This window comes from Phyllostomus discolor, chromosome 10 (genome assembly GCF_004126475.2).
Source record: "Phyllostomus discolor isolate MPI-MPIP mPhyDis1 chromosome 10, mPhyDis1.pri.v3, whole genome shotgun sequence".
In the NCBI taxonomy this organism is placed as follows: domain Eukaryota; kingdom Metazoa; phylum Chordata; class Mammalia; order Chiroptera; family Phyllostomidae; genus Phyllostomus; species Phyllostomus discolor.
Window position 1 is genome coordinate 8,583,864 of NC_040912.2, and position 18,161 is coordinate 8,602,024.

General features: G+C 46.7%; 1 protein-coding gene across 6 annotated transcripts in view; it reads left to right on the forward strand.

Annotated features, from left to right (window-relative positions):
• Positions 1-18,161, forward strand: part of PDE1C (phosphodiesterase 1C) — a 411,283-nt gene that overhangs the window by 331,300 nt on the left and 61,822 nt on the right. For all 6 annotated transcript variants that reach the window (XM_036010434.1, XM_036010436.1, XM_036010435.1 and 3 more), the window contains 5 exons: positions 2,250-2,366; positions 4,337-4,477; positions 13,691-13,791; positions 16,265-16,393; positions 17,573-17,674. In XM_036010434.1, coding sequence (XP_035866327.1) covers positions 2,250-2,366; positions 4,337-4,477; positions 13,691-13,791; positions 16,265-16,393; positions 17,573-17,674 — 590 coding nt within the window. The remainder of the gene's footprint in view (positions 1-2,249; positions 2,367-4,336; positions 4,478-13,690; positions 13,792-16,264; positions 16,394-17,572; positions 17,675-18,161) is intronic.

Below are 18,161 nucleotides of genomic sequence, written 5' to 3' on the forward strand. Positions count from 1 at the left end.
GACGTCACTGGAGTGATTGCCTGGTGCTGCCGGTGAATGGCGTCAGACACTTCATTCCATCTCTCTGAGGTTGCCGTCTGTAAATCTGGGGAGACTCACACCTCCTTCTAGAGTTGTGAGCATTTGCAAATGTGTATAAAATACCTTATACTGTGCCTGGCACAAAACAATGTGCTCCGTACTTGCAGTTATTTCTTTAGTTATTATAATGGAGGAGAAATTACCGCAAACTCAGCTGAGGTTACCATGGACATGAATTGAAACCATGCAGTTTGAGACCCTTTTGGAAAAGCTTGGTTTTCCCTGTATACAATTCAGTTATCCGGTGCCCTGGCAGCCGTGAGAGAGACCAGTGGTGGCCTTGGGATGATCTTGACCGTTGGGGCATTTGGAGATAATCAGGATTGGGGCAGATGGGGGATGTTGGGATGCAGCGAGGACTGAGGCAAGAGCCACTCCAGCCAGCAGTTCCTGGTAGTCGGTGTCCCTTCCAAGACACCACCGGATGCCTTGCCTGGACGCCCCTGCCATGTGGTCTCACGTGGTTCCTTCTTGTCTGGCTCACAGATGTACTTTTTTTTTTTTAACCGAAAATAAGACTCTGTCACAATGAGAAACCAAAGGACTATTGCTTAACTATTGGTTAAACACTGCTTTGTTTATACATGGCTGGTTATAAGTCAGAGACATCAGATAGTGTATACGTTTATGAGGTGTATCCAGAAAGTACCCAGAAATGCACTATGAAAAACAGAGACATTTATTGAAGAAGATACAAGATACAAGAAACATTGTACATAGGACAATGACGCCTCAGTCCCCTTCAGAAGAGGCACCTTGGGACCTCACACAGTTCTTCCAATCACCATCAGCTGCCCCACTGAATTTTCCTGAATCTCATTAAATGGTCTGAAATCTCTTCTTTTTCAAAGGTGATTTTAGTTTTGGGAAAAGGCAGAAGTTGCAGGGCACCAAATCTGGGCTGTAGGGGGGCTGAGTCACCTGGGTGATTTGATGTTTCGCCAAAAAACTCTGCAGGCGATGTGATGCGTGGATGGGCGTGCTGCTGTGATGAAACTGCCAACCACCAGTTGCCCTTAGCTGTGGCCTTCTGAATCATCGAATAGTTTCTGTGGAGGAACGTTCAAGCTTCAGGCAAAATCTGATGCAGATTCATTGCTCTACTCACTCAGTCATTTTAAATGTGATGGCCACACGGTACCCATACTCACTCAATGGCATCTACCGTCCCCACGGAATAGAACAGTGAAATAGTCATTGTTCACACATGTGCATTCCAGTCCACTCTCCTTGGCTGCCGGGTTACATCACTGTTGCGCAAACTGTTCTTGTTGTATTAACAATGGCTGGACTGTTTTCTGGACAGACCTCGAGTTTTGGAGTAGCTATAAATAGACAAATAGGGCTTTGAACTTCAAAAACAATTTATGTGGTGTGTGTTCAGCTTAGTTGTACTCTTTTCAGTAAACTGACTTACAGATTTGAGGATCAGATTCCCGGATCGGTGACCCCTAGAAGGGGTAGCATTTTTCCTACCCATGAAATGAAGGCCTTCTCCTCCGGTTCAGCCCAGCAATCTGGACTGAAGTGACACATTATTTTGTATGCTATAGCAGGCGTGCCTCTGAACACTGTGGAGTGGGTTGGTATTCTCAGCTGCGGACTGAGAGGAAGTCTGCAGATGGTACCAAGGGACTGGGGAGAAGTTCAGGGTAGGGAAGCATCGAGGGTTGCCAGTGAGTTAAGAAGTTGAAATTCAGCCCTGGTGTGGAGTAGAAGGGCTTTAGAGGGCAGGGCCTGAGCCTAGGCATCTGGTCAACCCGTGCTCGTGTGCTGGGCCCACTGGGTCCCTGGCACTTACTCGTGAGGGGGCTTTGGGGAAATCAGGTAACTTCTCAGCTTTCTCATCTATAATGTGTGACTATTTAAACCTGTCCCTTAGACCGTTTTTCAGGATCGGTTATGGTATGTATCACCGATCACAATGCCTAGCATATGGTAGGCACTGAATAAATTACAGCGGTTGTTATTAGCAATAAGACTAATATTTGATCAGTAACTGCTCCATAGGTCTACCCGGTTGGAAAAAGTTGGGGAGTGGGAAGGGCATTAGAGTCTTGAGCTGTGAACCCCAGGGGAGGGCTGCAGGCCGTGTCCTCAGGGACAAGTCCGTAGTCGTGTTCACAGCTGTGGACTGGTGCTTGTTTTCTCCCTTCCCGGTCCTGCAGGATGTGGACAAGTGGTCCTTTGACGTCTTTTCCCTCAACGAAGCCAGCGGGGACCACGCACTAAAGTTCATTTTCTATGAATTACTCACACGCTACGATCTGATCAGCCGTTTCAAGGTCAGTGACTCATTAAACACACACACACACACACACACACACACACTTATCTGTCCTTGCATGACTTTGAGGCTAAGGCCGAGAGAATCATTTTAATACAGACCCAGAACTGCCCTGGGAGACTCGGAATGCATTGCTGGGACTGCCGCGGTCGTGAACCCCTCTGCCGTGGGAACTTTTCGTTTCTCCCCTGCCTGGCGGGCTCCTTGGCTGGGCAGAGGCTGGAGCCACACATTTCGACCCCGCTCGTCCTCGAAGCTCCACCCGAAGCCTGAACCAGCAGAACTGCCCGCGGCGCTGCCCGCTGATCCCATTTCAGCCTCCTTTCCCGTATGATCTCCTGCCGTCCGCCAGGAGACCGTCATGGAGACAGGAGGGCGTCTGCTGTCTCTGCAAATGTTTGTTTCTCACCACGTGACTCCAATGCAGACAAATACTCTCCCTCGTCATCTGTGACGGGTCGTTGGTATTGCCCAGCCAGTCGAGCTGCAAATTAATTCTTCAGCTTTAAGTAAAGAGCCGGAATCGTTTCCAGGGCTCCGTCCCTTCAGCCTCTCATTCCGCAGACTCCGGGGCCGCGCCAGGTTCCCCAGGCGACCTGAGAATTCACCCGCCGACATCTGTCATGTTATGCTCCTCAGATTTCCCTCATCCTGTGGGTGAGCCTGTGGAGTATGCAGGCCTTTTCTCTGTAACATACTGACTTCCCTGGACAGCATGGTGCCTTACCACTTTCTAAAGGACTGCGTGTTTGGGGGTGTATTTCTTACACAGCCATAAATAGTTTATGGCCGTGGTCCTTGATTTCTTTTTAAAAATATTTTATTTATTTATTTTTAGAGAGAGGGGAAGAGAGAGAGAAAGCAAGGGAGAGAACCTTCACTGTGTGGTTGCCTCTCACACGCCCCCTGCTGGGGACCTGGCCTGCAACCCAGGCATGTGCCCTGACTGGGAATTGAACCTGCAACTCTTTGGATTTCTAGGCCACCACTCAATCCACTGAGCCACACCAGCCAGGCCTGGTCCTTGATTTCTTTTGCACCAGAATCCTGTGTGAAAACTGGGTGACTGCCCAAGACCGTTTCCTCAGAGCAAAGCCCCCCCTCCCACACACTCACGACTGGACCTAGCATTTCCGTGGTTCACAGACCCCTCAAGAACAGGCCCAACAACCTAGGTTTTTCAAATCTTCATTTTCAAAAGCCAGAATTGATCTCTGACACTTGAAAGGCAATATTGAAAGTTTTACAAGTTGAAGAATGGGAGGAAGACTGTGGTCCAGGAAGAGCGCATCACAGAGCCTCACCAACTGTCACAGCAGTATCTTCCGTATCAGTAGTTCAACATTTTACCAGCTTACCATGATTTCAGTCTCCTGGGACACACGCTCTGCCCTTTCCCCCATGATCATGCTTCACAATTTACCCTGAGCCACGGACTTGACCCAGAACACTGACACGGGGACTGCTTTCAGTTCCCTCGTTTTCCACAGACGTTTTGTAATTGCCCGTCACTTTCTGCCACATAGAAAAAGAAGGTAAATTTATTATACATATTTGAGACAGAAAAGCAATTAGGCTAATTGGAAATGCATTCCAAATTGCAAGGCACCTATAATAAATCGTCGAGTACCTGTTCCCAGGTGTCACAGATTATGACGTTGCTTTTTTTAATGTGTCCAGTGCATACAATCGCTTTTCCTGAAGAGCTCATTTTTCAGGAGGCGGCAGCCTGTGTTTATGTTACAATCATTTAATGACTCACGGTCTTGGTGTATGCTGTGTTTTGTCATCAATAAATGATACTCGGCACAGAGCGTGTTTGTTTATTTCTCAAGAAATAAAAGACTTGAGCCTTTGCTTGAGAAATAAGTGAGCACACACCCTTCTGCCCCGCACGTCTTTGAGATGATCCTGTGTGATCTCTTTCCTCTGAATCACTCCCCTGTTAACCTTACCGATCTTTTTCAGATCCCAATTTCTGCGCTTGTCTCATTTGTGGAGGCCCTGGAAGTGGGGTACAGCAAACATAAAAATCCTTACCACAATTTAATGCACGCCGCCGACGTCACCCAGACTGTGCACTACCTGCTCTACAAGACAGGTGTCGTGGTGAGTACAGACGGGACCTCTAGGATTACACAAACAGCCAGGTCTCTATGGTCAGCCTCTGTGACCTTTACTAAAAAATCTTCTTCAAATTGGCGTCACGATAGACCTTCTTTGGGTATGGTTATTCATTAGCCCATAATCCCAGTACACATTTGTTATCTTTTCAGCGGGAACATGTTGAATGACTCAGTCTAATATTTCACTGAATTAAAAATGGAACACGGTGGGAGGAGCGTGGGCTTTGCAGCTCAGTATAGTGGGACAGAAATCCTTGTTTAATTACTTATCAGATCCTATGACCTATGATAAATTGCTTGAATCTCTGAGTCAGGATTTCCTTGTTTTCTAAAATGGTGAAAATTATTCTGTCTTGTGGAAGGACCATGGCAATCAGCAGTCAAGTGTTGACAACGTAAGGTGCCCTGTCTGCCTCCTGAAGGAGACTCCACAGTTAGGGGTCGCTGCCCTTAGAGCTTTGCAGGGTTTCCCCCAAACCTCTCGGCGGTTTGCAGTCCCTCCTTACTGTAAAGCTGATTTCTTAAAGTGCCGTTTAGAAAGCTGTTGCTTTAATTACGGAAACAGCACAAAGGGAACCTGTGTGATGTGATAAAGGGTATCTGCCAGGAGCTTAGAGCAAGTGTTGTAGCTAAGGGGGGTTCAGTGAAACCCAGGTGCCACTCGGGGATGCCCGCACTGACGCTGCTGCTGAGCATCTTTCTGGAGGCCTCAGCCGGGGCGGTGTGGCATCTGGAGAGGTTAAGGAAGCATCCTGTGCAAATAATTTAATGTTCTCTTTTTAAAAATCAAGAAGTTCAACTACAGCTGATTAGATCAAATAAAATAGCTGTGCTGTGCACTGGAAGTTAACATGTGTCGTAGAAAAACATCCCTTCTCAACAGTTTTAAAAAATCTGTAAGTTGCCTATGAAGAACTTCAAAACTGATGAAAAGGAAACTAAAACTAAAGGCCACAAAATAATATTTAACTGAGTAGAGAAATACACCATGTTTTTGATGCCTCAGTTTTATAGAGATACCAGTTTTCCTCAAACTAATCTTAAATTCAAGGCAATATCAATAAAGATTCCAGTGAGATTTAAAAAGAAACATGATAAACAGAGTCTGAAATTGATGGAAAATAGATAGTTTACAGCCTTAAAAAGCAGCTTTGGAAAAGACAATGTGTGTGGTAGGGTAGTTATTACTCTACTAGATATTAAAATAACTCCTGAAGCTATAGCCATAAAAAGAGTGTGGCATTTTTTTTTTTGCCAAACTAGACAAATATAACAATGGGATTGATTAGAGTTTCAAAAATGAAGCCCAGAAATGAAGCCCAAATGAGAGCATTTATTATGTGCCAGTTTCTTTTTCCAGGGTGAAGGTACGTTGGTGATCTTACAGAATCTGTATTCTAGTGGGAGGTTACAGACAGGAGACCAATAAAAAATAAGTAAGAAAATACCACTAGCATTCTGCAGAAAATTGAAACAGAGTGCCCACGTAGGGAAAACTGGAAGTTTTATTAAGTAGTCAGGAAAAGCCTCTCTCCAGAGGTAAGATTTCACCTGAGACAATCATGATTTTAGAGTTGAGCTATGTGAAGAACCTAAGAAGAGTATGCCAGCAGAGTTAGCACTGCAGGATTAGTATGAATATAAGTACCATTAGTTCCCTCATGAGAGAATGGCTTGGTTGAATTCAGGGAACAGCACGCAGTGGGGACAGAGGCACAAGATAAGGCTGGAGAGCAAAGCAGGAGCCAGGCCAGATCTGGCTCTGTGGCTCTGGGGAACGAGTTCCAATTTTGTTCTAAGTGCAGGGAGAGGCCACTTAAGGGGGTTAGACAGAGCAGTCATGGGACCTGACGAAGATTAGGAAGGTGTTGCTGTGGAGAATGGAACTGAGACCGCCTTTCTGAGTGGGACTGCGGGCGCCCACTGGATAGAGGATAGTGGTGTGACTAGGAAGGACCTTGCTAGGATATGGGGACAAAGATTCTGTGTCTGAGGTAGAGGTGAAAGAATTGGGAGGCGAACAGGATTTGGAGCATTCAGGAGAGGAATCAAGAGGACCTCTCAGATTTTCGGTTCGATAAGCAGGGTGGGTGAGAGCCTGGTGGTGAAGCCGTCTTGGGGAAAGGGGGCTCAAAAGCTTCGTTTCAGACACGCTGAGTTGGAGACCCCTCCTAGACGTCCACGTGGGGACGTCAAGCAGGAAGAAGACTAGGGGAGCCTAGAGTTCTGGAAGGAGATCAGGGACGGGCATGCAGCCAAACAGCAGACATGTCAATATTACATGAAGGCCGAGAACCAGATAAGATCATCTAAAGAAAGCACGTGACACCCTGGCTGGTGTGGCTCAGTGGATTGAGTGCGGGCCTGCAAAACAAAAGGTTGCAGGTTTGATTCCCAGTCAGGGCACAAGCCTGGGTTGCAGGCTGGGTCCCCAGTGCAGGGCTCACGAGAAGCAACCCCACATTGATGTTTCTCTCCCTCTCTTTCTCCCTCCCTTCTCCTCTCTCCAAAATAAATAAATAAATAAAATCTTTAAAAAAAAAGAAAGCATGTGACTAGAGAAGGAGAAGGGGCTCTGGAGGGAGTCTTAGAGCAGCCCATGGTTTAAGTGGAAGGTAAAGGATTAGAGCCAGCAATGGAAACTAAACAGGAGTGGCCAGGGGCATTGGGACAAAAACCAAGAAAGTGTGGATTCACCAGCACCGAGGAAAGAAGGTGCTTCGAAAGAGAACGGTGAGCGATGCAGGGCATGACAGAGAGTCAAGCAGCATGAGGACAGGGAGCGATCACTGCCTTTGCCGGCAGGGAGGCCGCCGGTACCCTTGGCTGGGCAGTCTCGCGGTTTGGTGAGGTGGGAGCACTCAGGGATGAGAGTGTAACACAGGATGAACTGCGGGGCAGAAGGTGAGGTCACGTCCAGAGTCCACATTCTAGGGAAAACCACTCAGTTCAGAAGATGTTTTGGGGACGGTTGTTCATTTGGAATACACAGGTTATTTTTGTCCTACTTCACATCATTCCTGAAATACCAGAGAAAAGAATGAAAGATGTGAGTACAAAGATAAAGATTTGCTGATAGTGTGAGAACATGTGAGGATATGTTTATAACCTTGAAAAAGGAAATTTTCTTAAGTAAGCCTTAACACACAATAGTTATCTACCAAAATATTGATTAATGTGAATATATTAAAACCTTCTGTAGGTACAAGACATCATCACCATGAAGTAGTACTTGAGGAAAATAGAGAACAAGGGTTAAGATCCAGATTATATAAATAATTCAACCAAGAAGAAAATGACACAAATTCAGTAGAAAAATTGGAAACTCATTTCGAGTTAATATTGCCCTGACATGAAGTATCTCTTATGTGCAGAATTTTTTCCCTCCTAAATTCGTATGTTGAAGTCCTCATCTAACCGCGCCCCCCCCCCCCCCGCCCCCAGTGCCTTGGAATGTGACAGAATTTGGAGAAAGGCCTTTAAAGAGGAAATTAAGGTAAACTGAGGTCAGATGGGTGGGCCCTAATCCAGTGTGACTGATGTCCTTATCGAAAGAGGAGATTGGGACACGCAAGCACAGTGAGGACCACCTCAGCAGACCGCGTGAGGACAGTGAGAAGGTGGCCGTCTGCAAGGTGGGGGCACACCGATCTTGCCCTTCCAGCCTCTGGAACTGTGAGAGAACACATTTCCGTTGTGTAAGCCGTCCCGTCTGCAGCATTTGTTACGGCAGCCCCAGCACACTCATGCAGGAGCAGAGCCGGGATTCGGTCCCAGGTCTGACTTCTGAGGCCGTGCATTTAAATATTTAAGCCATGCTTCTCCAGTGCCCGTGGCAATAAAAAGAAAAGAAAAGAAACAAGAAAAAAATTGGTAGTCTTACACCTCAGTAACTGCATGCGATACTTGAAAGTGTTGTAACGAGAGTCAAAGTGAATGTGAAAGTGTACTCCGGACTCATCTGTTCCACGTATGTTTAGTTAGCGCCTACTGTGTAGTAGACTGTGGAGATGCGAAGGTGAATTACGCACAGCTTTTTTTAGCCCTCCAGAAAAGCTCCCAAGCATGTATGCTAATGCAAGTTGTCATTAACATAAATGTAACAGCGTGGCAGTCAATGAGAGTGATGTACTGCATAATGTTCTTGAGTGAGCTTATGTGCCATCGAATTTCCATGATCAATTCAGGCCTCATTCAGAGTAACTCTTAAATATAGAAACTACTTCCCACCCACTCTCTCTCGGGAATGCAGCTCAAAACAAACTTCTTTCACGGCAAGCTTACAGAAGCAGTGGGAGCAATCTGATGAATGGAGAATGCACTGCGACTCTAACCTTTCATTACAAACCAAGAGGGGAGAAATGCTTTAAATCACTTCAGTTCTATAAACTGCAAAGCACCTAAGGCATCAAAACACCCCATTGACAAACCGATGCCCAGTCTTCCGCATCAGCTCATTGCCGTCTGTGTGTGTGGCTCATTACTGCTTAACTCAGGTGCCTAGAAGATGCTTGAATCCTTCCAGACCTCTCATGCTCTCTCTAAGAGCCAGGCCGTGAACAGAATTGGACTGAAGCGTTGCTGATTGCATGCATAAGGAAGGAATCAGACTCCAAGCTCCGGTCTGCCTTTGATTTACATCAGAAGATTCCACACTCCAAAGCTGTCCCTTGAGTTCTTTCATTGCTTTTGTTGGCCAAGGTGCCATTAATTTTCTTTTGCTTGTATTTTTAGAGGAGGGAAGCTGTGTATCTTGTTCTTTTGAGCACAGATGGCATCAGCGTATCCGTAAGGGAAACATCAAGGGTATCCATCTAAGTGGCGACCCTCTTCAAGAGTGCTGCGCACTTTTATGAGGGTTTGTTGGCCAGCGGAAATTTGGCTCCTATGACATTTGACCTCTTATGAGTTGTCACACTCGTTAATGTTACATTAGCTTCCTAAAGGGACATGGCAGCTACCATGAAGCTTACCAATCAGAGGACCTTAAAATAAGGAGAGTATCCTGGATTCTCTGGGTGGGCCAGTGTAGTCACGTGAGTCCTTAAAAGACAGCAGGTTTGGCGGAAGTGTGCTAGGCTGGAGGGGGCAGAGCCGAGTGGAAAGCACGAGAAGGAACTGAGGTCTGCCACTGCCTCGAACGCCCCTGGAAGCAGACTTCCCACAGAGCCTCAGAGAGGAATGCAGGCTTGCCCACACCTTGAGTGCGGCCGTGGGAGATCCTGACCAGGACACCCAGCCAGCCGTACAGGCCAACTTCTCACCTACAGGACGGTGTGCGAACACATGGGAGGCGTTCTCTCAGCCTTGCGTTTATGGTGATTTAAGGTCGCAACGGAGAGCTGATATAGGGGTGGAAACAGACCACTGAAGAAACGGCCCTTCACATATCCAAGTCCCAGTGTGCGGATCATGCTTGCACTAGCAGTGGGAACTTGCCACGCCCTTTCCCTTCAGGTTTCTACTGAGCCCTCCCCCATCTGCCCCGTGGATATACACACGTGGCTTGCCCTCCTGTGTCATACACAACAATCTTCCAAGGCCACCGTTACAACAGTTGTCAAGGCATTGCTGCCACTGCATCACTTGTGACACTCGTGTTTTGTAGATAGTAAAATACTAATAGAATCTGTGGCTCATACCTCGTCGCAGCTTGGTGAACCTGGAACAATATCCACGGGGGACTTAAACCTACGACTCCTTGTGGGTTGTCCTACAATCTTCTGGCTTCATAATAATTAGCTTGGAAAAGGCAAGGAAACCTGAGCTTTATTAAAATACGAAGCCCAATTTCCCTCTAACTAGCTTCTCCCACCCTCTCTATTTCTATTAACAGTGCCACCTAATATCCCCCACCATTGTTTTGGCCACCCAGGCTAGGACTGTCGGGGGCATCTGTAATTCATTGTTCTCCTCCTCAGAAGCCTCTGCCTGCCCCCTCATTCCATTAGTTGCTGAGCCACACGGATTCTACTTCTTACTGCCTACATATCCTACGAGGACTTTCCCATCCCAGGGCTCTGCTCTTATTTCTCCCTCTCGGCGGCTGGCTGAGTCTACCAGTCTCTTGCGTGTCAACTTCATTGCCTGTTGAATCTGCTTTATATCCCTCATGCTGCCTTTTTATGCCTGGTGCCTAATCAGCCCTAACGCCCACTCCACAATGGGAATCTTATCCTTACTGGCGATGCATCAGCTTTTGCCACTGGCCATGCTCATTTGTTCATTGTTTGCACTTGCATTGTTTGCACTGAAAATTTGCACTTCCATTCCTTAACCATCCTAAATGTCCCTTGTTTGTGAAGCTGTCTCCCTCCTTCCTTGCTTTCTTCCCTCCTTCCTCTCCTCCTCCTCCTTTTTTTTCTTCTTCTTCTAGATACCATCTCTCTTTTCTCTTATCCCCAAACAGCAAAACTGATTCTAAACATCCACAGGATTTGTTGAAAATCCAGGGTGTGAAAATGAGATTTAAAAGCCCTGGTTTTATTTTTCTGTTGTATGCTTGTTTGTACTCATTTTCCCTGCAATAGGATCGTGTTACTCTCTTTGGGTAAGGGGGGAATTCATACCGATATTTGTAATGTGAGGACTGTAATTATGTAGTTACTTAGACACCTGCTGGCGGGGCTAATGCCCTGTGATTCAGATTTGTTTAGATGGTACACTGTCTTCCACTCATAATCTTATTTTAAAATGTTAAATTAACTTCACAGGATCTTGGAGAAACAGATATATGCAAAGGAGTGGGTAGTGGGAGTCAGAACAGGTGGGTCGGGACAGGGTGTTGGGAAAGAAAAGAGAGGCATTGCCAAAATGAATATATTTGTGTGTGCATATGTATAAATATACATATATTTATATTTATACATACACACATATATATGTGTGTATGTATATATATATATTTTCGCAGCAGTTTTTTAGTGACTGTCTATAGCATTCAACTTAGGTTCTATGGACATAACAGCTCCATTTTTGTGTTCATTTTTTATTGGCTTAATTTTATGTGTGTGTGTATATGTATATGGAAAATATCAAGAAAAATGTGTACTATAAAATTAAACCTATAGTTTTATGCAAAATGGAGTGAACACATGAACCCAAAGGAAAGGTGAGTTAGAGATGAGGAGTAGGAGCTCTGAAGTGACAGTGTGTGGCTTGTCAAAGCACGAGTCTCGGGCCCCCGGGTCAGCTCCTGAGCCTCTCCGGCCTCAGTTTCCTCACCTGTGAGAAGCGGGTAGCAGCACCTACCTCCGTGCTGCTGTGTGCATTGCCTGAGTGTTGGGTCAACACCCAACGCAGAGCCAGCGCCCTCTAGTGAGGAGGCTGAGGAGGGGCCCTGGCTGCCTTCAGGGTAGGTGTCCCGGCTTCTGGTTTCTCACTGAATTTTGTTGACTTTTCATCTTAGTCTGTTTGCCCTTTATGTCTTTCTGTTCCTAGTATATCGGTTTATATTTTTGAGGTGTGCTGTCGAGGATGTTAAAAAGTTTCCAGACATTTCCTGCTGGATTCGGCTAGAAACCATTTCTCAAAAGTACAGTTTATTTTTCCCCATGAGTTACGACTATGCTCATTCTTTCCCTAACTACAAAGTCTTTTTTTTTTTTTTTTGCAGAGGTCGTAAGTGGTTTGTTTATTTATTTTTCCCTTAGCCATCCTCAAAAACGGTAATAATTCTCAGAAAGTTTCTTAAACGCCAACATTAGTAGTTAATTGAAAACAAAGCCGGTTAAAGTTACAAGAATTATGAGAAATTGATCTGTTTATTTTTAAAACCATCTTGTGTTAGCATACGTTAAATAAGTATTCTACTTACTAATCTTTAATTCAGACTCCAGGCTGTTTTCTGAATTCTGCCAATTCGGGCACCCAGATTTGTGTTTCATTAAACCCGCCCCTCAGATTTCTACTTCTATTGTGTCAAAGTAAAATGGAACTTAAAGATCATGAAACAAACTGAGGACTCTTTCTAAATCTTTGTAGTTGTTTTCTACGCTTTCAAAGTTGTTGCACCTTTTTTCACAGCAATTTTTTAGTGACTGTCCATAGCCCTGACCTTAGGTCCGTGGACATAACAGCTCTATTTTTGTGTTCATTGTTTTTACTGGCTTATGTCATGTTTAATGACCTAATTATGATACCAGTGCACTTGGTCCAAACAGGGTTTGGAATAAATCACACTGACACTGGTAAGCGTCAGTTCAATAGTAACGAAAGTGGGCAGAGGGTACGTACCGAAGGCCCCGAGCTATCAGCGTCAGGGATGTTCCGTCATGCGGGCAGTGGGCAGCGTGGTTTGCGGAAGGGTCGGGGAAGCGTCAGTGACCCCACAGAGCCTCTGAGCTGGTAGTCATGAAGGGAGCTTCAGACACAGCGGTGGTCTCAGACTCTAACACGAGTCGGCATCATCGGGATGCCTTGTAGAACACGGGCGATGCCAGCTCTGCTGGCCGGGAGCACACTTGGAGGACCCCTGAGCTACAGCCAGTTTCGGTGTGTGGGCGGGGACCAGTCTCTTCAAACTTTCACACACGTAATGCGGGAGGCAAGCTGTTACCTTTCCATCTCCCTCTCCACCTGTTCACCTGTTAGCAGGGGTGTCAAACACATTTTCATGGGGAGGGGGGCTACATCAGCCTTGCAGTTGCCTTCAAAGGACTGAACGTAAAGCTCCATGCCCCTGGTTAAGGAATAGTTACATTTCTACAGTCCTAAAATTACATTTGGCCCTTTGAAGGCAACCACGAAGCTGATGCGGCCCCCGGTGAAAATGAGTGTGACACCCCTGTTCTAGTGGGTAGACATTGGGTTTTCCATTACGCTTAGCTCTTGGTATTCTATCAAACATTTTAATTTCTTTCTGTGTCTACTTAGGAACTGTATTGGGAATTTGAGAGAGGATACAATAAAGGGCTTTTAATGTCTGCATGTTCATTGTGTTTTGCTTTCTTGAAAAAGATAAAACCACTATTTAGCTTTTTCAACCGTGCTGGGCATGCTGTCTCCAATGCCACGTCCCCCAGCCCCCCAGCCCCCCAGCCCCCTTCCTGAAGGAAAAGGCATTTCTTCCTGCCTGAAAACATGCATCTGGCGGCAGCTGGCCAGCTGCGGGCGGGGAGGCAGGAGTGAGGGCGTGCTGTCAGCAAGCTGAAGACCAGAGACAGGCGGTCTGATTGCTCTGTAATCTCCCTTTCAGAACTGGCTGACGGAGCTGGAGATTTTCGCCATAATCTTCTCAGCTGCCATCCATGACTATGAGCACACCGGAACCACCAACAACTTCCACATTCAGACCCGGTGAGGACGCGGCAATGTTTGGAGAAGAGGCAAGAGGGGCCAGGGAGAGAGTTTTATATGCCAGACGGGGGTCGTCACCTTTCTTCGGCGTGGTTGCTCTATTTTGAGTTTCTTAAAAAATGAATTTTTGAACAAGGTCAGCCTGGTCAGCTTCGATCAAGACAGAGTATGAGAAGCTGCCTGCTCCTAATTCCCATATTTTATTCACATTTAATATGGATCTCTTTTTCCTCTCTGTTCTGATGCTAGTTCTTTGTTATTGATGGATGCACTGTGCATGCCCTACCTGTTTTTAATGGGAGATGGAACAATTTACAAAAAGGCATAGATGCTGTGGAGACTAACTTGGGGACGGGCGAGGATTGGAGGGTTTTATTGACATGAACAGTAACCGAGCCTTCTTACCCTCTCATCTCCGGGATTCTAGGGGTGCTCTTCCCAGTCTCCCCAATTTCTTCTCTGCTCAGCTTGGTGGCCCAGGGCCTGGGGAGCTGGGCTGTCCCATGTAGGGGGTCACTCACCGGGGGCAACCTATGCGCCCTCCCTCACAAATGGCCCAGGTAAATGCAAACCTCTTTGGGGGCCACTGAATCCCAGTCTAACGCCCCACTCTGAACCTCTTCACTGTCGCAGACATCACTAGTCATCTTGGGTGATTTTTTCTTACTAGTTGCAGGCTTGTCCTTAGCACCCTCCTCAGCACAGAGCCCCAGGCACGCTGTACCAGTCCACCGTCATTTGCATGTGGGATGAAGCCTCAGCTGCCTTCTCCTGGACTCAGAGCTGACCTTCTCTTAAGACAGTGACGTGGAACCCGAGAGAATCTGACAGTCGGGCTCACTGGGCCTCGACCCAAAAAATCAAAGGAAGCTAGAATTTGGGGAGAGGTGATGAGGCAACAAGAAAGAGCAGCAGGGAGGCGCGAGCTTAACCCTAAATAAATACTTGCTGATTTCACTTGAACGAGCAGGCGCACCGTTCAGATAGCTTTGTGTTCACAAATCAGTCCTCCCGTATTTAATGAACCCATCACTTCATTGCGCCGTGCACAAAAGAGGACGGTATCCTCTGGTCTGTGTTCAGAGGGGGAATTTCAATAGGATGGAGGTAGAGGAGAATGCTTAAGCTGTTCACATCCTACCTCCTTCCTCCTCCCATTGCGTAGTCTCAGCTGCCGCAGAACAGCCTATTGTGGCTCTGCTGCAAGGCCTTCAAACACAGGGAATTCCACGGGGTGGCTCTGCTCCGTGGGACCTTGCTCGGAGGACAGAGGACAGCACCTGCTGAAGGAAGGAGGGGTGGGTAGGAGAACTGTTCTGGACCTTGGCTGGAGATCATTGTCAAGAGCAGTCAGGACACGGGGGGGAATTAAATGCAGGAGATGGAAAATCGCTTCATGTCAAAAACACACGTCAGTTGGTGCCTTAACTTACTTAACAGACAGGAGATCAGATCATTCACCCCAGGGTCTGCGTGTTTGTGCCGTCTCTTCATCGGAGTGGGAAAATTCCAGTGGGTTCAGTTCAGCTTGGGTTGGAGTGAAATTTAGAGTTGGCCTTCCCCAACAGAGTTTCATCTGACGCATCTCAGCCCGTGTGCTTTCCACGCAGAGCACCAAGTCTGAGCCCAGGTTCTGTGTCCTGTGACGGAATGTCAAGTTGGACTCTTCAAAGGTGTGCCAGATATATCTCAAAGCCTGGCCCGTGACAGGTGGCCATTATCTTGGGGGGCAGTGGCCCACCTGTCGGAAATCTCGCCTTCCTCCCAGCCCTGACGCTTAGCCCCTGGGGGCTCCGTGGAGTCCCTTCCCATCTCTGGGACTCAGCGCCCTTGACGAGACACAGATACACTGTAGTCATCTAAGACTGCACTGAACTGAGGACCTTGAAGTAGTACCCAGCTCTGTGTCTGCTGTCACTCAGTGTGGGACAGTCTTTGAGAGGGGGACTGGCAAGTGTCCCACAACCCTTCCTTCCTTCTATGCTTCACTCCCAGTTTCCCGTGTGTGGCTCCTGCGTGCTGAAATTTTAAGGGCAAACTACTACCAAAAGAACTTGCAAACCGTACCTGGGAAGGTGGTACATGCTCAGAGAATATAAGTAAAATCAATTCTTTTATTTAATAAAAACATTAAAATTGTTCTAGAAAATATAAAGAAGTTTGAGTGGACCTACATTTAAAAAAAAAATCACAGTTGCTGCTACTAGCCACAATCATTGAAGTCCGGTTATGGAATAGTTTCCAGAGAGTTCTCAGATGGGATGTACATATTTCACATGCACAAATACCCTACATACACCGATTGATAATTTATAGTGTTCGTTTTAGCTGTTTTGTTCATCCATATGGCATGGGGGCAAAGGTAATCGCTAGACACAGGAAAAAGAGACGGTGTATTCAAGCCTGAAAGAGTTACTTACCCGAAACATCTCCTGTTCGGCATCCTGCATCGTTTTCCTGGCTTTCTGCTCAGGTCTGACCCAGCCATTCTGTACAACGATCGGTCCGTGCTGGAAAATCACCACTTGAGCGCAGCGTATCGCCTCCTGCAGGAAGACGAGGAGATGAACATCTTGATCAACCTCTCCAAGGATGACTGGAGGTGAGGGTGGTGAGACAAGGCAGAGAGCCGGGGCTGGGAAAGGGACCGGGAGGAGACAGGAAGTGTGCCCCTCGGCCGAGGGCAGTTAAGCGCGAGCGCACGTTTGCTTAGCCTCCTGGCTTGGTGGGAAAGCAATTCTAATACCTGATATATTTGTCTGGACACATAAGTGCATTTGGCTTTTTAGGACCTTTGCAAATGAACATATTGCCAGATATGTACCGCATTCCCAAGTGGAATTACATGGAATTCCACTTCTGGCAGGCCAGATTAGCTGCTAATAAACCAGTCCTCCTGCAAATAACAGCAATGAACTACGGACAGATACAAACAAACCAGTAAGCACAGCCCCACTGACTTGAGGGCTCTAGGGAGAGAGAACATGATCAGGTGAGTTTCAAAGGGGTGCCCATATTTGGAGACTATGTCGGGGGAAGTGAGTGTGATGTTTTGGCGACTTTACCCTGAAGGCAGTCTCAGTCAAGGCGACAACAGTCATGGGCTCACACTGTGTTTATAAAAACACCTTCACTGTTCTTCTGGCTGGACAGCCCAGGGTAGGAACAACCAGGGCTGCTGGTGGGTGCGTTAGAACTCCAAAGAGAGAGCCGGGTGAGGGGCAACTCAAACTCCGTGGCACTCCAGACGGCGTGCAAATGGCAGGAAAATGTGACTTATTTGTAGGGAAAAAGGTAACCAGTAGATGCAGCCTCCAAGGTGAGCTACTGTTGGAATTAGCAGACAGGGGCTTTTGAGGAATTATTTGTATCTATGCTCAGTGAGGTCAAAGACAATATGCTTGTAATGAAATGCAGCAAAATTTAACCACTGGGATGAAAATATAAACAAGAACCAACAGAACTTATTAGAACTGAAAAATCAATACTTACGTTTAAAAAAAGGTTACTGCACTGTCTTGGTAGCACGTTAGAGAAGACGGAGGGAAGAATCAGTGAACTTGAAAAGATCAATCAATATTATCCAATTTGAAGAAATAGGAGAAAAAAAGATTTTAAAAGGTGAGCAGCTCAGGGACCCATGAGACAGCTTCGGGCTCAAGTGGGACTAGAAAGGTCACAACTCATCAACCAATTTGATTAGAGGTGGCAAAAACTAAACTAATTTTTACTTTCTGTGTTTTACTCTCATCCCTTTCTCTCCACGGGGCATCCCCGGAAGGGAATTTCGGACCCTGGTCATTGAGATGGTGATGGCCACGGACATGTCCTGTCATTTCCAGCAAATCAAAGCCATGAAGACGGCACTGCAGCAGCCGGAAGCGTGAGTGGGCGTGCGACAACACATTTTTATAGGTGTTCGAACAGGAACTTGTCTGTGTTCTGGAACCTTTAACGCGTGCCTTCTCCCGACATCTTTGTTGAGTGGCCTCGTAGGGCGGGGATGTTTGGAGGGGAGACCATGAGAATTGTACACATCCCAGATTCTCATCAGGGTTGAAATGAATGAATAAGAGGCCTGATAATAATTTGCCCCAGTTGGAGCTGAAAATATTTCCCTGCGGGGAAGTAAATGATCAACAATCTACTCCATGCAGAGGCGACACAGAGAAGTCAGTGACCTGGGATTTTCATTTGTTGGAGTGATGCATTTACTCCAGAAACAGTTTTGAGTCAGATTTTGAAGCGTCCGACTCCACAAACCTGGAGACCCAGCTGTGGCCAATCCACATGCAGGATGGCGTGACACCCTTTCCCCAGTTTGGCTGACAGTGGGGCTGAGACAGGAGAATCGGAGGAATTAAAAAATT